This window comes from Ostrea edulis, chromosome 7, assembly GCF_947568905.1.
Source record: "Ostrea edulis chromosome 7, xbOstEdul1.1, whole genome shotgun sequence".
NCBI lineage: Eukaryota > Metazoa > Mollusca > Bivalvia > Ostreida > Ostreidae > Ostrea > Ostrea edulis.
Genome location: NC_079170.1, coordinates 59132211 through 59151677, shown reverse-complemented (window position 1 = coordinate 59151677; position 19467 = coordinate 59132211). Strand labels below are relative to the sequence as shown.

Below are 19467 nucleotides of genomic sequence, written 5' to 3'. Positions count from 1 at the left end.
AAGCGGTGATTGTATTCATACGCAAGAACAAACTGATCACATGACCAAATTCATGTTACACGAAATTGAACATCAATTTCAATAGTACTGTCATATAAGGAAGTGCATTGGCAAATGTAAATATATCATGATGACACAGTACTTTCGATTGCATCATCACTTCCAACGTTTTCTTTACCGATTTGTTGAATATTGCGAAAAATTTGCAAACTATCGGTAACTGTGCCAAATTCTCAATAAAATTCGACTGTGTGAACAGATTTAAGGTAAAATACATATGTCATTGACGTTTATTAATTCCCAGTTTGTTGCTGCAGTATGCACTGATCCATCTGATATTTATAAAGAAATGGGATAATGTACATTGGGTAACATTCGAAACAATATTGAAATAATCAAAATATTTCTAGAACTTTGTAAATTAAACATAGATAATTTTTTTATTACTTGTTATCATCGTCCCGATTTCGAACCACTGTTACCGGAACATGCGCATGATGCACAATGTAATCACTAACACTTCCCATGAAAGTTTTGCGCAGGGTACCTAAACCACGTGACCCCATCACAATGAAATCGGCACCTTCTCCACGTGCGATTTTGATAATGGCTCGTCCAGGTTCCCCGGATGTTCTAACTATGCATCCATCAATCTAAAGATAAAACGAGAGAAGACAGAGATTCAGTGAAAGCAAGCAATTTGAAGTGCCACAAAATTTGAATTATGCATGTCACTCAGGGCCGCAGCAGTGGAGTTTCTTCATTGTCCATTATAAAGGTATAATCTGAAATAATATCAGGCGCAAAAATTGTCAAAGGAGCAGACACTATCTATGTTAGATAAACGTCTGACGTGGCGCCGGGATCGTGAACCCGGGACCGAGAATTGAACTCGGGATCGAGAATTGAACCCGGGATCGAGAATTGAACCCGGGACCGTGAATTGAACTCGGGATCGAGAATTGAGCCCGGGACCGTGAATTGAACCCGGGATCGAGAACTGAACGCGGGATATCCAAAGTATGATAGATGCACATGTATAAAAAATATGTACAGATGTACAGTACAAAAATGTACACTTTTATGATGGGCCTGGACTTAGTTATTAAAGCTTTTATTATTCTCCTAGTCATCCATGAAACTGGATTCTAAACATCATTATACCTACACACGCTAATATAAATCACTCAAACTGTTCCACGGCTGCACTTCGTTGGATTTATTAGTCAAACATAATTTTCGTGAATGTTCAAATTTTAGATCATTTCTTATATACATGCATAAATATTATTCACAAGAAACTTACAGTGTATTTCGCTCTAAGACAACAATCAAAGACAATTTCTTAAATTTTATCATTGTAATAATCCTGATTGATGTGAGCTGCTCTCGAGGTCATAACAGAGATAACATGAAGATATTACAGAATGAAGTTGTAAAATGTATGCGATCACTCATAGGTTACCTATGAATTCATTTTGTCTTTCGTATTTACTAGTAATTTATTACACGTAGTTTCTTTGTTCTAGGGCAGACTTGAACCTCTTTTGACCTCCAAGAAGAACCCACAATTAGCCCCAGACTTTGAATATCAAGTTATTATACCACAGGTGAATCCGACAAACCGTTTTCCGCGTGATAGGTAAATTAATTTTTCATTTTTAAATTTTCCAGCACAAATCTTTTATAAGATTTTGACTCTGGGTGTTGCCTCACATTAATCTAGAGCGTCTTTAGAGAGATTTCTCAATGTTTTCCTCTGGTCTATGGTTAAGCCGTACTTTTCAACATATTTGGAATTCAATAAATTAAGGATACTTTGTGTTGACAATCCAGTTATTTGAGGAAAAAGATATTTTACAAACATCCAACAACAAGGTTTGATCAGCATATTCTGGCACATCTAACTACCTAATCATTAATTACAAAATCATTAACTACCTAATCATTAATTACCTAATCATTAACTACCTAATCATTATAGCAAAAATTGTATTTCTCTACGCTTGATTTTTATTTTGTTATTACCCCCGCTCTCTTTATTTCTTCTTTCCAGTCTGCAAACATTTCTTTGATTTTCCTTTCCTCTTCATTCGCCAAGTCAGAGGCCTTAGACGGGTCAGTGGTCAGGTAAGCTAAAAATAATTAAGTCGGATTTAGGTCTCGTTTGCTTTTCCCTATATATCTGTATGTAAAAGTTTGATCCCCTATTGTGGCCCCATACAACCCCCGGGGGCCATTATTTTAACAAACCTGAATCTGCACTACCTAATAAAGCTTATCTATAAATATCAGCTTTTCTGGCCCAGTGGTTCTTGAGAAGAAGATTTTTTAATGACCCTACTCTATTTTTATCTTTTCTTGATTATCTCCCTTTGGAAAGTGGCCTGACCCTTTATTTTAACAATTTAGAATTCCCTTTACCTAAGGATGCTGTGTGCCAACTTTGGTTGAAATTGGCCCAGTGGTTTTTGTGAAGAAGTCAAAAATGTTAAAAGTTTACAGACGGACGGGCGGACGGACTACGGGTGATCAGAAAAGCTCACTTCAGCTTTTAGCTCAGGTGAGCTAAAAATGTTACTTGAAACTGTAAAAGTTACCTGGTTACTTGAAGGGAAAACGTTATATCTACTTATATTTGTTATGTATGCTTTTTTGTCCCATTATATAATTTTTCACTCGCTTAGAGACGTCACCAGGTGCAGATGAAGTGCCACTAATTTTGATTAATGTATGGGGATCAAGGCTGTAGCAGTGAGGGTTCATTATCGTGTCTACGCCTACTGAGACTCGGAATCTCCTTTTCAAGGTCATATTTAAAAAAAACTGCATGAACTTCACTTCTAATGAAAATACTTTGGAGAAGGAACATTTACTACCTATATTAAACGTTTGACGTGGTGCCGGGACCCAGAATTGAACCTGGAACCTCGCGGTTGTGACGTGATCTAATCACTCAGCTAGCTACAGTGTACTGGTAACCAGCTAAAGTGACAGGCTATCAGGTTTGAATATAATACGATAACCATTTCATCATCTATACGTTATTTCAAAATCAAAATTTACCATGAGAAGTTACATCACACATTTAAAGGTACATTATGATCGAATAATGCTTTCCGATTGGTCGAGATCCAACATCCTAGGAAAAATAGAACTCCGCGTGCTTTCGAGGTGAATCAAGATTTGATTACTCCAACATCGGGTCAAAAATAAATTGGGAGCTTAAACTTTATTATCATTTTTTGGTCTACTCAATTGCAACTGTCTTGCTATAATCGTGAAGAGAGGACAACCTCTATCACATACATGTACATGTAGTAACATCGAACCCAATTTCTATAACGATATGGAGTAACATACATGTAGTAACATCGAACCCGATCTAAAGATGACCCCAATCAGGTATCGCCATTTTATCATTTGGTATGTTCAACATAAATATTCTAGTAGTTAGTTTTGATGTTTAAAATTATTCAGTCATACATGTATAAATAAATAAAAAGACTCGTGTCTCTAATCACTTTCGTCTGGGCCTTACAGTCTACCTGATACTGAGATGTTCCACAACTGGTTTCAACTGATAGTCGATTTCAATGTTCTAAATTATTCATTGATTTGATAAAACAATGATTGATATTTTAGGGCAATACGATGTTTTAGCTATCTAGAAAGTCCTCGTACTCCGGGCTTGATTGAGACTGTTAGCGTTTTCACGGAAAATACCAACATTGTGATTCATTTGACTATTAGTTTAGAATATACAATGCAAGAACCAGTGTGTTCAACCAAGTACCTGTACACGAGTTTTCTCTTAAAACCTTCAATAGATGGGTGTTGATTTGACAGAAACATTTAATTTCAGTTTTATATACATAGAGATTATTTCTTTTGATATCAGAGTAAGATGTAAATTCAGGATATTATGTCTGGTTTGGCCACTTTCTAAAATATTGTTTATGTTAAATAAAAGTTTCGAGTAGCTTATAAAATCTTAAAAGTAGCTGGGTGTTTACTGATGTATCTAATTCAGAGATTATACATAATGAGGACTGATTTGAATATCAGAAAATACCACCATATTTTTTATAAACCAACAACTTATGATTTTATAAGAAACTTACACGTTGACATGTATAGATTACTAGTCTATTGGTATATCAGAAATAGTAAAAGTGCTGAGAATGATGATCATTTACTACAACCTTTAAATGCGACTGCGCACTGGCAAGAGTTTACGTCATATGCACTTTCTATTTTCTTTCAGTCCAAAGCGCCTTATGTTCTGCGTTGACGTATTGTTATATAAACACTATAAGCTTTTAGCTATTCAAGTGATGCCGGCACACATTCTCCTTCACGTGATGGTTTTTGTATGACGTATTGTTATATAAACACTATCAGCTTTTAGCTATTCAAGTGATGCCGGCACACATTCTCCTTCACGTGATGGTTTTTGTAACAACTTTGATTATCAAGTGTTTTATGGTAGATAAGAAAAAATTCCCAGTCGATCTAAGTTTTCATCTCGATTAAAATACTGCAAGCACTAAGTTGAAAATATACGGCTTTGCGAGACCCCTGTTGGGTTATAAATTATAAATGTATTGTAATGTAGAAAAATAAGGCTACAGTTGAATGATCTTACTTCACAAATACTGAAGCTGCTTATTAATTTGCCTAAAAGGGTAAACAGTATACATGTATTTGACTTTTTTTTATATTTCGATCATTCATTTGAATGAAACATACGGGAATTTTATTAATTAACATAAACAAGCAGAAGAAGTAATTTGTTCTGGTTAATTAATGAAATATTTCCTACTGTTAATAAGACGCAATGAAAGTAAATCTTTACAATTATCAATTATTCAAGAAATCAATATCAGTTTGTGAACGTTTAAAGACACCACAGCTCAAACGCTTTAATGATCAAACGCTTTAATGACGAAACGAGTGTTTGATATTATGGATTTGTTGTTTAATTCAACTAAGAGTTTCTTCTTTTACGTTTGTAAATTCTGGTGTCATTTTCAATTTTGGATTTTATTTTACTTTGTACATACAACCATAGATGTGTATGATTTAAAAACAATTTAAAAGATAAAAATCCATAGATTTACCTTCTATGATCACAAATCAAAATGAAATACCCAAATTCCAGTTTTAGTCAACGAGTGCAGAAATTACACAGGGAACAATGATAAGCATATACACAGCCTCACAAAGTCAGACAGTGTTTATACATAGCCTCACAAAGTCAGTTTTTATACACAGCCTCACAAAGTCAGACAGTGTTTATACACAGCCTCACAAAGTCAGTGTTTATACATAGCCTCACAAAGTCAGTGTTTATACACAGCCTCACAAAGTCAGACAGTGTTTATACACAGCCTTACAAAGTCAGACAGTGTTTATACACAGCCTCACAAAGTCAGACAGTGTTTATACATAGCCTCACAAAGTCAGACAGTGTTTATACACAGCCTCACAAAGTCAGACAGTGTTTATACACAACCTCACAAAGTCAGACAGTGTTTATACATAGCCTCACAAAGTCAGTGTTTATACACAGCCTCACAAAGTCAGACAGTGTTTATACACAGTCTCACAAAGTCAGACAGTGTTTATACACAACCTCACAAAGTCAGTGTTTATACACAGCCTCACAAAGTCAGACAGTGTTTATACACAACCTCACAAAGTCAGTGTTTATACACAACCTCACAAAGTCAGACAGTGTTTATACATAGCCTCAAAAAGTCAGTGTTTATACACAGCCTTAGAAAGTCAGTGTTTATACACAGCCTCACAAAATCAGACAGTGTTTATACACAGCCTCACAAAGTCAGACAGTGTTTATACATAGCCTCACAAAGTCAGACAGTGTTTATACACAGCCTCACAAAGTCAGACAGTGTTTATACACAGCCTCACAAAGTCAGTTTTTATACACAGCCTCACAAAGTCAGACAGTGTTCATACACAGCCTCACAAAGTCAGACAGTGTTTATACACAGCCTCACAAAGTCAGTGTTTATACACAGCCTCACAAAGTCAGAGTTCATACACAGCCTCACAAAGTCAGACAGTGTTTATACATAGCCTCACAAAGTCAGTTTTTATACACAGCCTCACAAAGTCAGACAGTGTTTATACACAGGCTCACAAAGTCAGTGTTTATACACAACCTCACAAAGTCAGACAGTGTTTATACACAGCCTACAAAGTCAGTGTTTATACACAGCCTCACAAAGTCAGACAGTGTTTTTACACAACCTCACAAAGTCAGTGTTTATACACAGCCTCACAAAGTCAGACAGTGTTTATACATAGCCTCACAAAGTCAGACAGTGTTTATACACAACCTCACAAAGTCAGTGTTTATACACAGCCTCACAAAGTCAGACAGTGTTTATACACAACCTCACAAAGTCAGACAGTGTTTATACACAACCTCACAAAGTCAGACAGTGTTTATACACAGCCTCACAAAGTCAGTTTTTATACACAGCCTCACAAAGTCAGTGTTTATACATAGCCTCACAAAGTCAGTGTTTATACACAGCCTCACAAAATCAGTGTTTATACACAGCCTCACAAAGTCAGTGTTTATACACAACCTCACAAAGTCAGACAGTGTTTATACACAACCTCACAAAGTCAGTGTTTATACACAGCCTTACAAAGTCAGTGTTTATACACAGTCTCACAAAGTCAGACAGTGTTTATACACAGCCTCACAAAGTCAGTTTTTATACACAGCCTCACAAAGTCAGACAGTGTTTTTACACAACCTCACAAAGTCAGTGTTCATACACAGCCTCACAAAGTCAGACAGTGTTTATACACAGCCTCACAAAGTCAGACAGTGTTTATACACAACCTCACAAAGTCAGTGTTTATACACAGCCTCACAAAGTCAGACAGTGTTTATACACAACCTCACAAAGTCAGTGTTTATACATAGCCTCACAAAGTCAGTGTTTATACACAACCTCACAAAGTCAGACAGTGTTTATACACAGCCTCACAAAGTCAGACAGTGTTTATACACAGCCTCACAAAGTCAGACAGTGTTTATACACAGCCTCACAAAGTCAGTGTTTATACACAGCCTCACAAAGTCAGTGTTTATACACAACCTCACAAAGTCAGACAGTGTTTATACACAGCCTCACAAAGTCAGACAGTGTTTATACACAGCCTCACAAAGTCAGACAGTGTTTTTACACAACCTCACAAAGTCAGTGTTTATACACAGTCTCACAAAGTCAGACAGTGTTTATACACAGCCTCACAAAGTCAGTTTTTATACACAGGAGATTCCAAAAATGGCGCCGTTCATGGGTGGACACGCTGAGTGAGAGGTGCGACCGGCCGGCCAAGTTAACGAGTTTGTGTGTGTCTACCGGACTATAAATTATTGTGAACATATCAACGAATGTTTGGAGCATTTGTAGTAGCAAATTCTGTGCATGGTACATTGGAGAAGTGATATTTTCTGTTGGAAGAAGAATTCGAAGCGAACGTTACTGGCGTGAGTACATCTCTAGCACTCGATATATCAGGGTATATGAATACACTAGACAAATATTTCAAAATGCCCACCGGAGGTGTAACCACTCGTAACAATGCTACTCCAAAATCATCTAATGCAAAAAAACAGTCTAAAGAAACCATTGTCTCAGAAAGCTCCCCAAAATTCACGCCCGCAGAAAAAACTACATGCACAATGGATTCAATACAAGCACAACTCAGTGAGATCAACAACGAGCTAAAAAGAACCATCAAAGTAAATGACATCAAATCAATAATCAAAGGTGTAGTAGAAGAACTATTTCAAAATCACCAAGAAACAATTGAAAAGAAACTGTATGAAGAAGTCACGAAATTAAGAGAAGAGAATGAGAAATTGAGGAATGAAAACAAGCGATTAGCTAGAGATATCGGAGATCACGATGATGTTATCAACGATCTGTATAACAAGCTAGAGGAAAATGTAATGATGACAAAAACAGCAGTTTCAAAAGCAAATTATAATGAGCAATACTCTAGGAAAAATAATATCAAATTCCATGGATTTCATGAAAACAAAGGAGAAGATCTACTCCAGGTCCTAAATGAAGTTCTGTTAGAAGTGGGAACGGAGATAGAGGAAAAGGATTTGGTAGCGATACATAGGATCCCGGGGCAAAAAGATCGTCCACGACCCATTCTCATCAAACTACGTAACGCAGAAACAAAAGCCAGAGTGATGAGGAAAAGATCAAGTATCAAAGCGCTGAGGAACAAAGTCAAGGTGACAGATGATGTGACAAAAGACAACTCTGAACTGATTTCCAAACTCTTAAAGGACGAACGAATGAATTCAGCTTGGTACTTCAATGGATCGGTATATGGACAGTGCGGTAATCGCAGAATCAAGTTTGATTTATTTGACGATATCGATAAAAAGCTACGAAAAAAGTAAATCCATTCAGTGCCGGTTCTTTATTTACTTTGTGACATGCATTTCCGGTGATACTTTTCTTTCAACACTTGAATTCGTGAGGTAAAAACTTGGCTTGCTTGGGAACCATTCAGGAATGAACATGACATTTATGTTTTTTGTGTTTTCGTGTTTGTCTTTGTGTGAAAGATGTGTGCGTGCTTGTACTATTGCTTGTACTACTGGAAACTACATGTATGGTCAACAATATTCTTTCTTGTGTAGACACAATGTTTACAATACGCAAAGGTTCATATTTATATCTTTTTATATACTATGTACATGCAAGACGTCAAATGAGCTTCAATATTGTGACATATAATTGTAGAGGTCTTGGTGGAATTGAAAAGAGAAGAGTCGTACTTAATTACTTAAAACAAAAGAATTTCTCAATTTATTTTTTACAAGATACTCATTTTACTCTCGATGACTACAATCAAGTGAGATCTTTTTGGGGCTATGATGTTTACATGTCTCCCGGCCAATCAAATGCAAGAGGCACTGCAATTTTGTTCAATAACAATTTTGAATACATGGTGTTAAATGAACATAAAGATAAAGAGGGTAATTTACTTGTTTTAGAGATTAACATTTTTAAAAAGTATCATATCTTATTAGTAAATGTATATGGGCCAAACAATGATGATCCACATTTCTTTCAATCTATATCAGACATCATCTCAAACTTTCAAGGTGAATTCATTATTATGGCCGGAGACTTTAATCTTGTTCAAGATGTAAATTTAGATTACTTTAACTACAATAATGTTAATAACAAAAAGGCAAGAGAAAAAGTTTTGAGTATGAAGGATATACATTGTTTGAAGGATCCTTGGAGAGTGAAATATGAACAAAGGAAAAGATACACATGGTTTAAAACTAATCCTATCAAAAAGGCTAGACTTGATTTTTTCTTAGTATCAAATGAATTAATGGCTTTGCTAGACAAAATTGATATCAATCCAGGATATAAATCTGACCATTCGATGGTTCATATGGAAATTAAGTTAACTAAATTTGAAAAGGGTAAAGGCTTCTGGAAGTTTAATAGTTCACTACTCAAGGATCAGACCTATGTAAACAATATCAAAAGTATTATACATAAGGTCAAAGAACAATATGCCGTCTTGCCATATAACCCTGCTTACATACATATGATCGAGAACGATGAATTACAACTACTCATAGATGATCAGTTGTTTTTTGAACAACTCTTGCTGAGCATAAGAGGTGCTACTATTCGTTATTGTTCCATAAAAAAGAAATTAAAAAACGAAAAAATACATTCAATTGAAGAAGAAATAAAGCATTTAGAATTACTAAGGAACAATGATGACTCCACAGAAATTGTACAAAAATTAAATGCTGCTCAAAAAAGGTTAGAGGAACTCAGAAAAGACTATATTAAGGGCCTTTTTGTCAGAACAAAACTTAAGTGGATTGAGCAGGGAGAAAAACCAACGAAATATTTCCTAAGCCTAGAAAAAAGAAATTATATAAATAAAACTGTAAACAAACTTATGCTCAGCAATGGTAATACTATTTCTTCACAGACAGATATTTTAGCAGAAATTGAGAAATTCTACAAAAATCTTTATTCTAGTTATGATAATAAATTACATGATGTAAACATTGATACCATTATTGATAAGAATGATGTTAGAATACTTGATGACAACATGTCAAAAACATTAGAGGGATATATAAACAATGAAGAAGCCCTTTTAGCACTTAAAAATATGTCTAATGGTAAAAGTCCTGGAAGTGATGGATTCACAGCAGAATTTTTCAAATTTTTTTGGAAAGATCTTGGATGTTTTTTAATTAGGTCAATAAACTTTGGATTTAATGTGGGAGAACTGTCTGTAACACAGAAACAAGGCATTATATCTATATTACCAAAAGGAGACAAACCCAGGGAATTACTTACAAATTGGCGACCAATATCACTTCTTAATGTAACGTACAAAATTGCTTCTGCATGTATAGCAAATAGAATAAAAAATGTTCTTGATTTTCTAATACATGACAATCAAAAGGGCTTCCTCAAAGATAGGTTTATTGGGGAAAATACGCGACTTATTTACGATGTAATAGATTCTGTACATGAAAAACACATCCCAGGTATGCTTTTACTTGTGGATTTTGAAAAAGCATTTGACTCTATATCGTGGAAATTTATGTACGAAACCTTAAATTTTTTTAATTTCGGTCATGATCTTATCAAATGGGTATCAGTGTTATACAATAAGGCCAAATTATGTGTTATTCAAAATGGTGTTTTTTCAAACTTTTTTGAAATTGGCAGGGGTTGTCGTCAAGGTGATCCAATATCTCCTTATTTATTCAACCTTTGTGTCGAAATTTTAGGCCATATGATACGACAAAACAAAAACATCAGGGGCATTAAAATAAATAAAGAAAGAATTTGTTTAATACAATATGCAGATGACACAGTTTTATTTTTGGATGGATCAGAAAAAAGTCTAAAAAGTGCTCTTGATCTCCTTTTTCAATTTTCAAAATTTTCAGGTTTAAAACCCAATATTTCCAAAACCAAATCAATTTGGATTGGTTCTAAGATTAATACTAAAGATACTTTTTGTAGTGATACTGGATTACAATGGACAACAGGACCATTCACAGTTTTAGGCATTACATATACTGTAAACCTTAAGAACATGGAAAAGCTTAATTTTGATAACAGGCTTACAGCCATCCAGAAAGAAATAATCCAATGGTCAAAAAGAAATATTTCTCCCATAGGAAAAATTACAGTGGTGAAAAGTTTGTTTCTATCAAAATTTACGCACTTGTTCATTTCGCTTCCCAAACCAAGTTTACAGTGGATAAAGCAACTTGTAAAAGCTTTTTATAAATTTATATGGGGGAACAAAATGGAGAAAATTTCTAGAAAAACACTAGAATTAGATTTTGAAAATGGTGGGTGTAGAATGACCAATATAGAAACATTTATCAAGTCTCTCAAACTAACTTGGTTTAGGAGACTTTTTACAACTAATTCTACATGTAGCTGGATAAGCTTATTTTCTGAAATTACTGGTTGTAACATTACAAAATTGTGTCATTTTGGACCTGTTTACTGTAAACAAAAAGCAAATTCCACTGGAAACTCTTTTTGGAAAGAAACTTTATTTTACTTCACAGAATTTTTAGAAAGTTTTGAAATGAATGATTTTCACATTTTTTTGGAACCCCTGTGGTATAATGATAAAATAAAGATTCAAAATAAATTCATATTTTGCAAGCAATTATATGACAAGGGGTTTCATATAATATCTGATTTATTAGATAAGCATGGTAACTTTATCAGCTACCAGAGTATCACAAATGATTACTCAATTCAGATTCCATTTACTACATATGAGGGATTAAAACAAGCTATTATGCACTCATGGCCTAATATCAAACTACTTATACATGATACAACTTTTCAACCATATCAACCTGAATTCATTAAAATTCTATGCAAATACAAAAAAGGTTCTAGGAATATTTATGACTATTTAATATCAAAATCACAGCATCGACCTATTTGTGAAAACAAATGGGATAATGATTTAAATTTGCAATTAGATTTAAATTGGAAACATGTATATACAAACATCAAATCTGTAACAAAAGATTCAGGACTGATATGGTTCAACTATAGAATCATTCATAGAATATTGGGTACTAACAAACTCCTACATATATCAAAAATTAAAAACTCTCCACTTTGTTCAATATGTGCACTAGAACCAGAAACAATTAAGCATATCTTTTTTTATTGTCCCTCTGTCTCTACATTATGGACAAAATTATCAGATTGGATTTTTCAAAAATCTGGTAAAAGAATGGGATTTAGTGTACAAACTGTCATTTTTGGTTTTCCAGAAAAAGAACACATGGTTTTAAACTTTATAATCCTCTTAGTAAAGAGATACATATTCCAATATTCAAGAAAGAATGTCAATATTGTTTTTGATGATGTTTTGAAATGTTTATATGATTACTACATTTTGGAAGAAAAACTTACAGAACAAATATTTTACAAAAAGAAATGGTCTAAATGGAAATGTCTTTTCAATTAATGATAACAGCATTTCTTCTTCTTTTTTTGAACAATAAGTACTAGAATATACATGTAATTGTCTATATCGCTTTCTTTAATCTGTATGAGAGTGTGAGTAAAAGGTGTATATGTATTTGTTGAAAATGATAAAAACAATAAAAAAAAAAAAAAAAAAAGTTTTTATACACAGCCTCACAAAGTCAGACAGTGTTCATACACAGCCTCACAAAGTCAGACAGTGTTTATACACAGCCTCACAAAGTCAGTGTTTATACACAGCCTCACAAAGTCAGTGTTCATACACAGCCTCACAAAGTCAGACAGTGTTTATACATAGCCTCACAAAGTCAGTTTTTATACACAGCCACACAAAGTCAGACAGTGTTTATACACAGCCTCACAAAGTCAGTGTTTATACATAGCCTCACAAAGTCAGTTTTTATACACAGCCTCACAAAGTCAGACAGTGTTTATACACAACCTCACAAAGTCAGACAGTGTTTATACACAGCCTCACAAAGTCAGACAGTGTTTATACACAACCTCACAAAGTCAGTGTTTATACACAGCCTCACAAAGTCAGACAGTATTTATACACAGCCTCACAAAGTCAGACAGTGTTTATACATAGCCTCACAAAGTCAGTGTTTATACACAGCCTCACAAAGTCAGACAGTTTTTATACACAGCCTACAAAGTCAGTGTTTATACACAGCCTCACAAAGTCAGTGTTTATACACAGCCTCACAAAGTCAGACAGTGTTTATACACAGCCTCACAAAGTCAGTGTTTATACACAACCTCACAAAGTCAGACAGTGTTTATACACAACCTCACAAAGTCAGTGTTTATACACAGCCTCACAAAGTCAGACAGTGTTTTTACACAACCTCACAAAGTCAGTGTTTATACACAGCCTCACAAAGTCAGACAGTGTTTATACACAGCCTCACAAAGTCAGACAGTGTTTATACACAACCTCACAAAGTCAGTGTTTATACACAGCCTCACAAAGTCAGACAGTGTTTATACACAACCTCACAAAGTCAGACAGTGTTTATACACAACCTCACAAAGTCAGACAGTGTTTATACACAGCCTCACAAAGTCAGTTTTTATACACAGCCTCACAAAGTCAGACAGTGTTTATACACAGCCTCACAAAGTCAGTGTTTATACATAGCCTCACAAAGTCAGTGTTTATACACAGCCTCACAAAGTCAGACAGTGTTTATACACAACCTCACAAAGTCAGACAGTGTTTATACACAGCCTCACAAAGTCAGTTTTTATACACAGCCTCACAAAGTCAGTGTTTATACACAACCTCACAAAGTCAGTGTTTATACACAGCCTCACAAAGTCAGACAGTGTTTATACACAACCTCACAAAGTCAGACAGTGTTTTATACACAGCCTGACAAAGTCAGACAGTGTTTATACACAACCTCACAAAGTCAGACAGTGTTTATACACAGCCTCACAAAGTCAGACAGTGTTTATACACAACCTCACAAAGTCAGACAGTGTTTATACACAGCCTCACAAAGTCAGTTTTTATACACAGCCTCACAAAGTCAGTGTTTATACATAGCCTCACAAAGTCAGTGTTTATACACAGCCTCACAAAATCAGTGTTTATACACAGCCTCACAAAGTCAGTGTTTATACACAACCTCACAAAGTCAGACAGTGTTTATACACAACCTCACAAAGTCAATGTTTATACACAGCCTCACAAAGTCAGACAGTGTTTATACACAGCCTCACAAAGTCAGTGTTTATACATAGCCTCACAAAGTCAGTGTTTATACACAGCCTCACAAAGTCAGACAGTGTTTATACACAACCTCACAAAGTCAGACAGTGTTTATACACAGCCTCACAAAGTCAGTTTTTATACACAGCCTCACAAAGTCAGTGTTTATACACAACCTCACAAAGTCAGTGTTTATACACAGCCTCACAAAGTCAGACAGTGTTTATACACAACCTCACAAAGTCAGACAGTGTTTTATACACAGCCTCACAAAGTCAGACAGTGTTTATACACAGCCTCACAAAGTCAGACAGTTTTTATACACAGCCTCACAAAGTCAGACAGTGTTCATACACAGCCTCACAAAGTCAGACAGTGTTTATACACAGTCTCACAAAGTCAGACAGTGTTTATACACAACCTCACAAAGTCAGTGTTTATACACAGCCTCACAAAGTCAGACAGTGTTTATACATAGCCTCACAAAGTCAGACAGTGTTTATACATAGCCTCACAAAGTCAGTTTTTATACACAACCTCACAAAGTCAGACAGTGTTTATACACAGCCTCACAAAGTCAGACTGTGTTTATAGCTATAGACTGCCAGTGTCATCTCACAATAAATCAGCAAAACTCATATACCGTGGTCACCTGACAATAAAGTAATTAGAGAGAGTGTTTATAGTAATAAACCAACTTGGTCAGTTCAAAATAAAATAAGCAGAGCTTGTGTATAACCAGGGTCAACTCGATCAAGTCAAGGGAGAGCGTTTTAGATTAGAAAGCTATGGACGGCTCAAGGGATGGCGTTTTAAGGCTAGAAAGTCATGGACGGCTCATGGTAAATTCAGCAGAAAGCGTTTTACAGACAACATTTAGCAAAGTGAATTTACAATCATATATACAGTGTTATGACAACCTCACAGTAATGGAGAATGTTAAGAAGTATCTTGATTGATATTCAGTAGTTTTTCCCCGTGAGAATAGGTCCTCAATACCTCCTTGTTATTCATAAGAGGCAACTAAATGGGGTGGTCTTTCGGTTGAGACCGCAGAAATTGAGGTCCCGTGTCACAGCAGGTGTGGTACGATAAAAATCCTCCATGCTCAAAGGCTGCAAGTGCCGAGCATAAGCCTAAATTTTGCAGCCCTTCACCGGCAATGGTGACGTCTCCATAGGAGTGAACAATTCTCGAGAGGAAAGTTAAAAAATATGCAATAAACTATAAAGAGCTGCTATAGTATCGCGATATAAATTTCCTATAAATATGTTGGATGACTCGGACCACTCCGTACATGCCAACTTAACATGTAGAGATTTATGTGATATCTGTCCTGTGGTACCAACATGTAGAGATAGCCGATTTATACGATATCTGTCCTGTAGCGCTAACATGTAGAGATAGCTGATGTATACGATATCTGTCGTGTAGCGCTAACATGTAGAGATAACCGATTTATACGATATCTGTCGTGTAGCGCTAACATGTAGAGAAAGCTGATTTATACGATATCTGTCGTGTAGTACTAACATGTAGAAATAGCTGATTTATACGATATCTGTCGTGTAGCGCTAACATGTATAAATAGCTGATTTATACGATATCTGTCGTGTAGCGCTAACAAGTATAAATAGTTGATTTATACGATATCTGTCGTGTAGCGCTAACATGTATAAATAGCTGATTTATACGATATCTGTCGTGTAGCGCTAACATGTAGAGATAGCCGATTTATACGATATCTGTTGTGTAGCGATAACATGTAGAGATAGCTGATTTATGTGATATCTGTCGTGTAGCGCTAACATGTAGAGATAACCGATTTATACATGTACGATATCTGTCGTGTAGCGCTAACATGTAGAGATAGCCGATTTAGACGATATCTGTCGTGTAGTACCAACATGTAGAGATAACCGATTTCTATTCTCCCTGTCGTGTAGTGCTAACGTTTCAGGCTGCAAATGAACGGTATCGATTCTTCTATAGCAGATTGAATGAAGCAAAGGTCTTTTACAAATCTGTATATTTTCTGAAACACGACATTTGAATCACCTTGCATGCTATATGATGATAATGAATACAGAACTAGCTGGGTAACTATAATTTAGGTATACTTCATTATAAATCACGTTACAGGATCTGACAATTGCAGTGGTTTGGAAAGACTGCTGTAATAACTGGTTTGCTGCCAAATAAACATTGTGATTTTTTAATATTAGTCATCTTACAAAACTCTTTGGGTAATTGTTGAATAAATCAACTGTCTACCATTTTAAAGGATTTTTTTATTCTCTCAAAATTAAGAAAAATAATCATTCATTCGTGGCTAAAATTGTAAGAGAAATGTCTCTAACATAACAATGACGTCACAATGACAATAATTCAACCAATTATGTTGAAAGAAGCCATGGTTATATTTCTTGTTGAACATTACATCATGTCAATTGGCACGCACGGATTCAAGGAATCGGGGTATCACGATGATGAGTTTAAACAAACCACATAATTTAATTAAGGTCGTACTCTTCATCGTCATAATGGCCGACTTCCTTTAAAAACATGGATGAAAAAATCGATATGAGCAATATTTGACTTTTCCTTTTCCATTTAAATACGTTGCCGAGTAGCTCAGTAGGTTAGAATACCGTCTGATGAACTGTAGGTCGCAGGTTCCAGTCCAGCAGGGGTTTTAATTTTTTTTTCAGATTACCTTCTACTAAAACTGTATTTTTTTTTTTACAAAATGAAGTAGATTGGAAAATTTTCAATTTCAAAATATTGTTGTACATATCCTCCACTTTTCATCTACATCAAATTTCTCTGGTGTAGCATACCTCCTTAACGTAAATAAAAGCATATAAGGTATTCAATTATTTGTTTTACGTACATTCTGCAAATAATACTCAAACGGTGTCCAGATAAATTGAATAGTTTAACATGCACAAAAGGCATCAAAATACGAGGATGTGAGAAGACTGCGATCTCCTCCAACTCCAAATACTCGGTCACAATGTGTAGCGAGTGGGTACCTAACGAGGAATGTTTCAAAAATGCCATCTGTGCATTTTCTCGCGGAAATCGTGCAGTGTGAACTCGAGAACGGTCACAGGAAAGTTCCGTAAAAACTTTTAGTAATTCACCAAATTTGTCCTCATGCAACTATATATATATAGTTTGTTTCACAAACTCAAATATCCTCTATCTAGCATTCAAGAAATGTCCTTGGATCTGCTGTATATCAAGATCTAAATAATGTCCCCATTGAAGAGTATGCACTGTGCTTAGTTAAAATGATCAAAACATTTATATAGCATTGGAGATGCAATGCAAGTGGCGTTGTTTTTGGAACAGTACTTTACTCACACGAATGAGGAGGATTCGTCATTGTAACGGCATTGACGAAAGTGAGAGGTGGAAAAAACCAAGCCCTGTCTATGATACCCAACTACATAAAACTGATTACTATCCATATTTAAATAAAAATAAAGTCTTTTGTATGTTCTACAATTGACGGCATGTGGACAAGAAGCTGATGGGATTTTTTTTTTATCATACTCTGGCTACGAAAATCTTGTATACAGTCTTTTTTGTTTTGTACATGTTACTAGATGGACATAACAGACTCTGCAGCGGTGTTTTTATCTCTGTGTAGGTTATATTGATTTCTTACTTACGTGAATTAATGAGAGACTTATATTCTGGACAGTGAACTAGCACGACCTTGTCACCTTTCTTGTACATATTTTCTATGTACCCTGTAAACAGGAAAAAGTATTTATAAATTTGAATAGACAATATGATGACAACCAATTTACAGTATTGAAAACAAATTCGTGTATCTTTTCAGAGTGAAATACATTTTCTTGTGATCTAACAGTAATACACTTTCATTTAAACATAACGCGCCTGAAAATTTAAATTAATAATGCAAATAGGTCAAACGTGTCTCTTGTAAACAATGATAAAAATAAAACGGTCGATGTAAACATCAACTTAAAAAATAGACGGCTTCTATACTAAGTAATAAAACATTTGTTGAACTTACATTCAAGAGCATGTCTGGAATGAAGACTACCGTCCATAGCAACCACCACGGTGCATCCTCGTCTCTCAGGTCCAGAAGGGTCCGTGGCCATGACTGTAGTGAGAGAACTTGGTAGGTATAGGAATGTTCCGGAATTTTCTCTGTAACTCGGCAGCAATTACACGGCCGTGAATCACATTGTGATGTTGTACAAAGCGACACAATATGACAGGTACACAAGGGGAAAGAGCAGATGAGAATGCAGCGGAAGAAAAAAAAAACACGAAAGTAACTTCCGCGCTCTTATTGCACGTTTCTATCGAGCTTGTTTATTACGCCTGTATTACAAGGTCATTACCCACAAAGTGCTGAGACCAGGGGCCCAGATGCGCTCAGTTTACACTTCCAGATCAATAACAGCATTAATTGATAAAGTATAAGTGGAGCTATGAAAGAGTATCACGAATTCTGTACGAATAGAACTTCATATAACGCTTTATTATTTATTTCTTACAATGGTATAACACTGGTATAACTTCCGTATATAATTCTAAAAATCAAATAGAAAGCTCCTCAGAGTTGTCAAATTTCTCAGTCACGAATCTTTAATTACTGTGTACTTAGTCACAGATCGCCCCGCTGTAAAAGTTTCGTGGAGTATAATAATTAATTTCTATTTTCATGGTATCCACACACCCACGAATTCAATCATCCACGAAAATGACAACAGAACTACAATGAAAAATTTCAGAAAATGTTTATTTTTCAAACTACGAGATCTTGGGCTAAGGATTATACATGATTTTAATTGTAAAATAATAAAAGACGTCTATTATACATGATTTTAATTGTTAATACTAAAATTTAAAAGTGTTCGCTTAATGATGTGTTATTAGATCCCTTGTTTAAGGTGCGTCACTGCAATACTTAATTAATTGGATAGATTTAAAGACGTATGAAGAAGAAAATTAATTACATGCTTTAGTAGGAATATTTCTTGCGTGGAAGTAAGCTCCAATTTTACAATATTGAGCCTTTCAAGTGTTTAAAACTCTGAATCCGTCATCAATATATTACCTTTTTGCATAGGATATGAAGAGGGCATCGTGTCA

General features: G+C 35.2%; 1 protein-coding gene across 1 annotated transcript; it reads right to left on the bottom strand.

The window, feature by feature from the left end:
* Positions 1–272: 272 nt before the first annotated feature.
* LOC125655465 (universal stress protein in QAH/OAS sulfhydrylase 3'region-like) lies at positions 273–18854 on the bottom strand. Its single transcript, XM_048885769.2, has 4 exons — positions 18377–18854; positions 18006–18086; positions 2029–2135; positions 273–653 (listed from the first exon to the last, which is right to left on the bottom strand). Exons 1-4 carry the CDS (start codon positions 18465–18467, stop codon positions 444–446), a joined length of 489 nt encoding a protein of 162 aa, XP_048741726.1. The 5' UTR covers positions 18468–18854; the 3' UTR covers positions 273–443.
* Positions 18855–19467: the final 613 nt, after the last annotated feature.

What these genes read in the sequence shown, in the direction of transcription:
- LOC125655465 (XM_048885769.2), bottom strand. Translation starts at nt 18,467, where the DNA reads ATGGCCACGGACCCTTCTGGACCTGAGAGACGAGGATGCACCGTGGTG. An exon ending in TTCCAGACATGCTCTTGAAT is followed by an intron (nt 18,087 to 18,376) that starts GTAAGTTCAACA and finishes TCCTGTTTACAG; the next exon opens with GGTACATAGAAAATATGTAC. An exon ending in TAAGTCTCTCATTAATTCAC is followed by an intron (nt 2,136 to 18,005) that starts GTAAGTAAGAAA and finishes AATTATTTTTAG; the next exon opens with CTTACCTGACCACTGACCCG.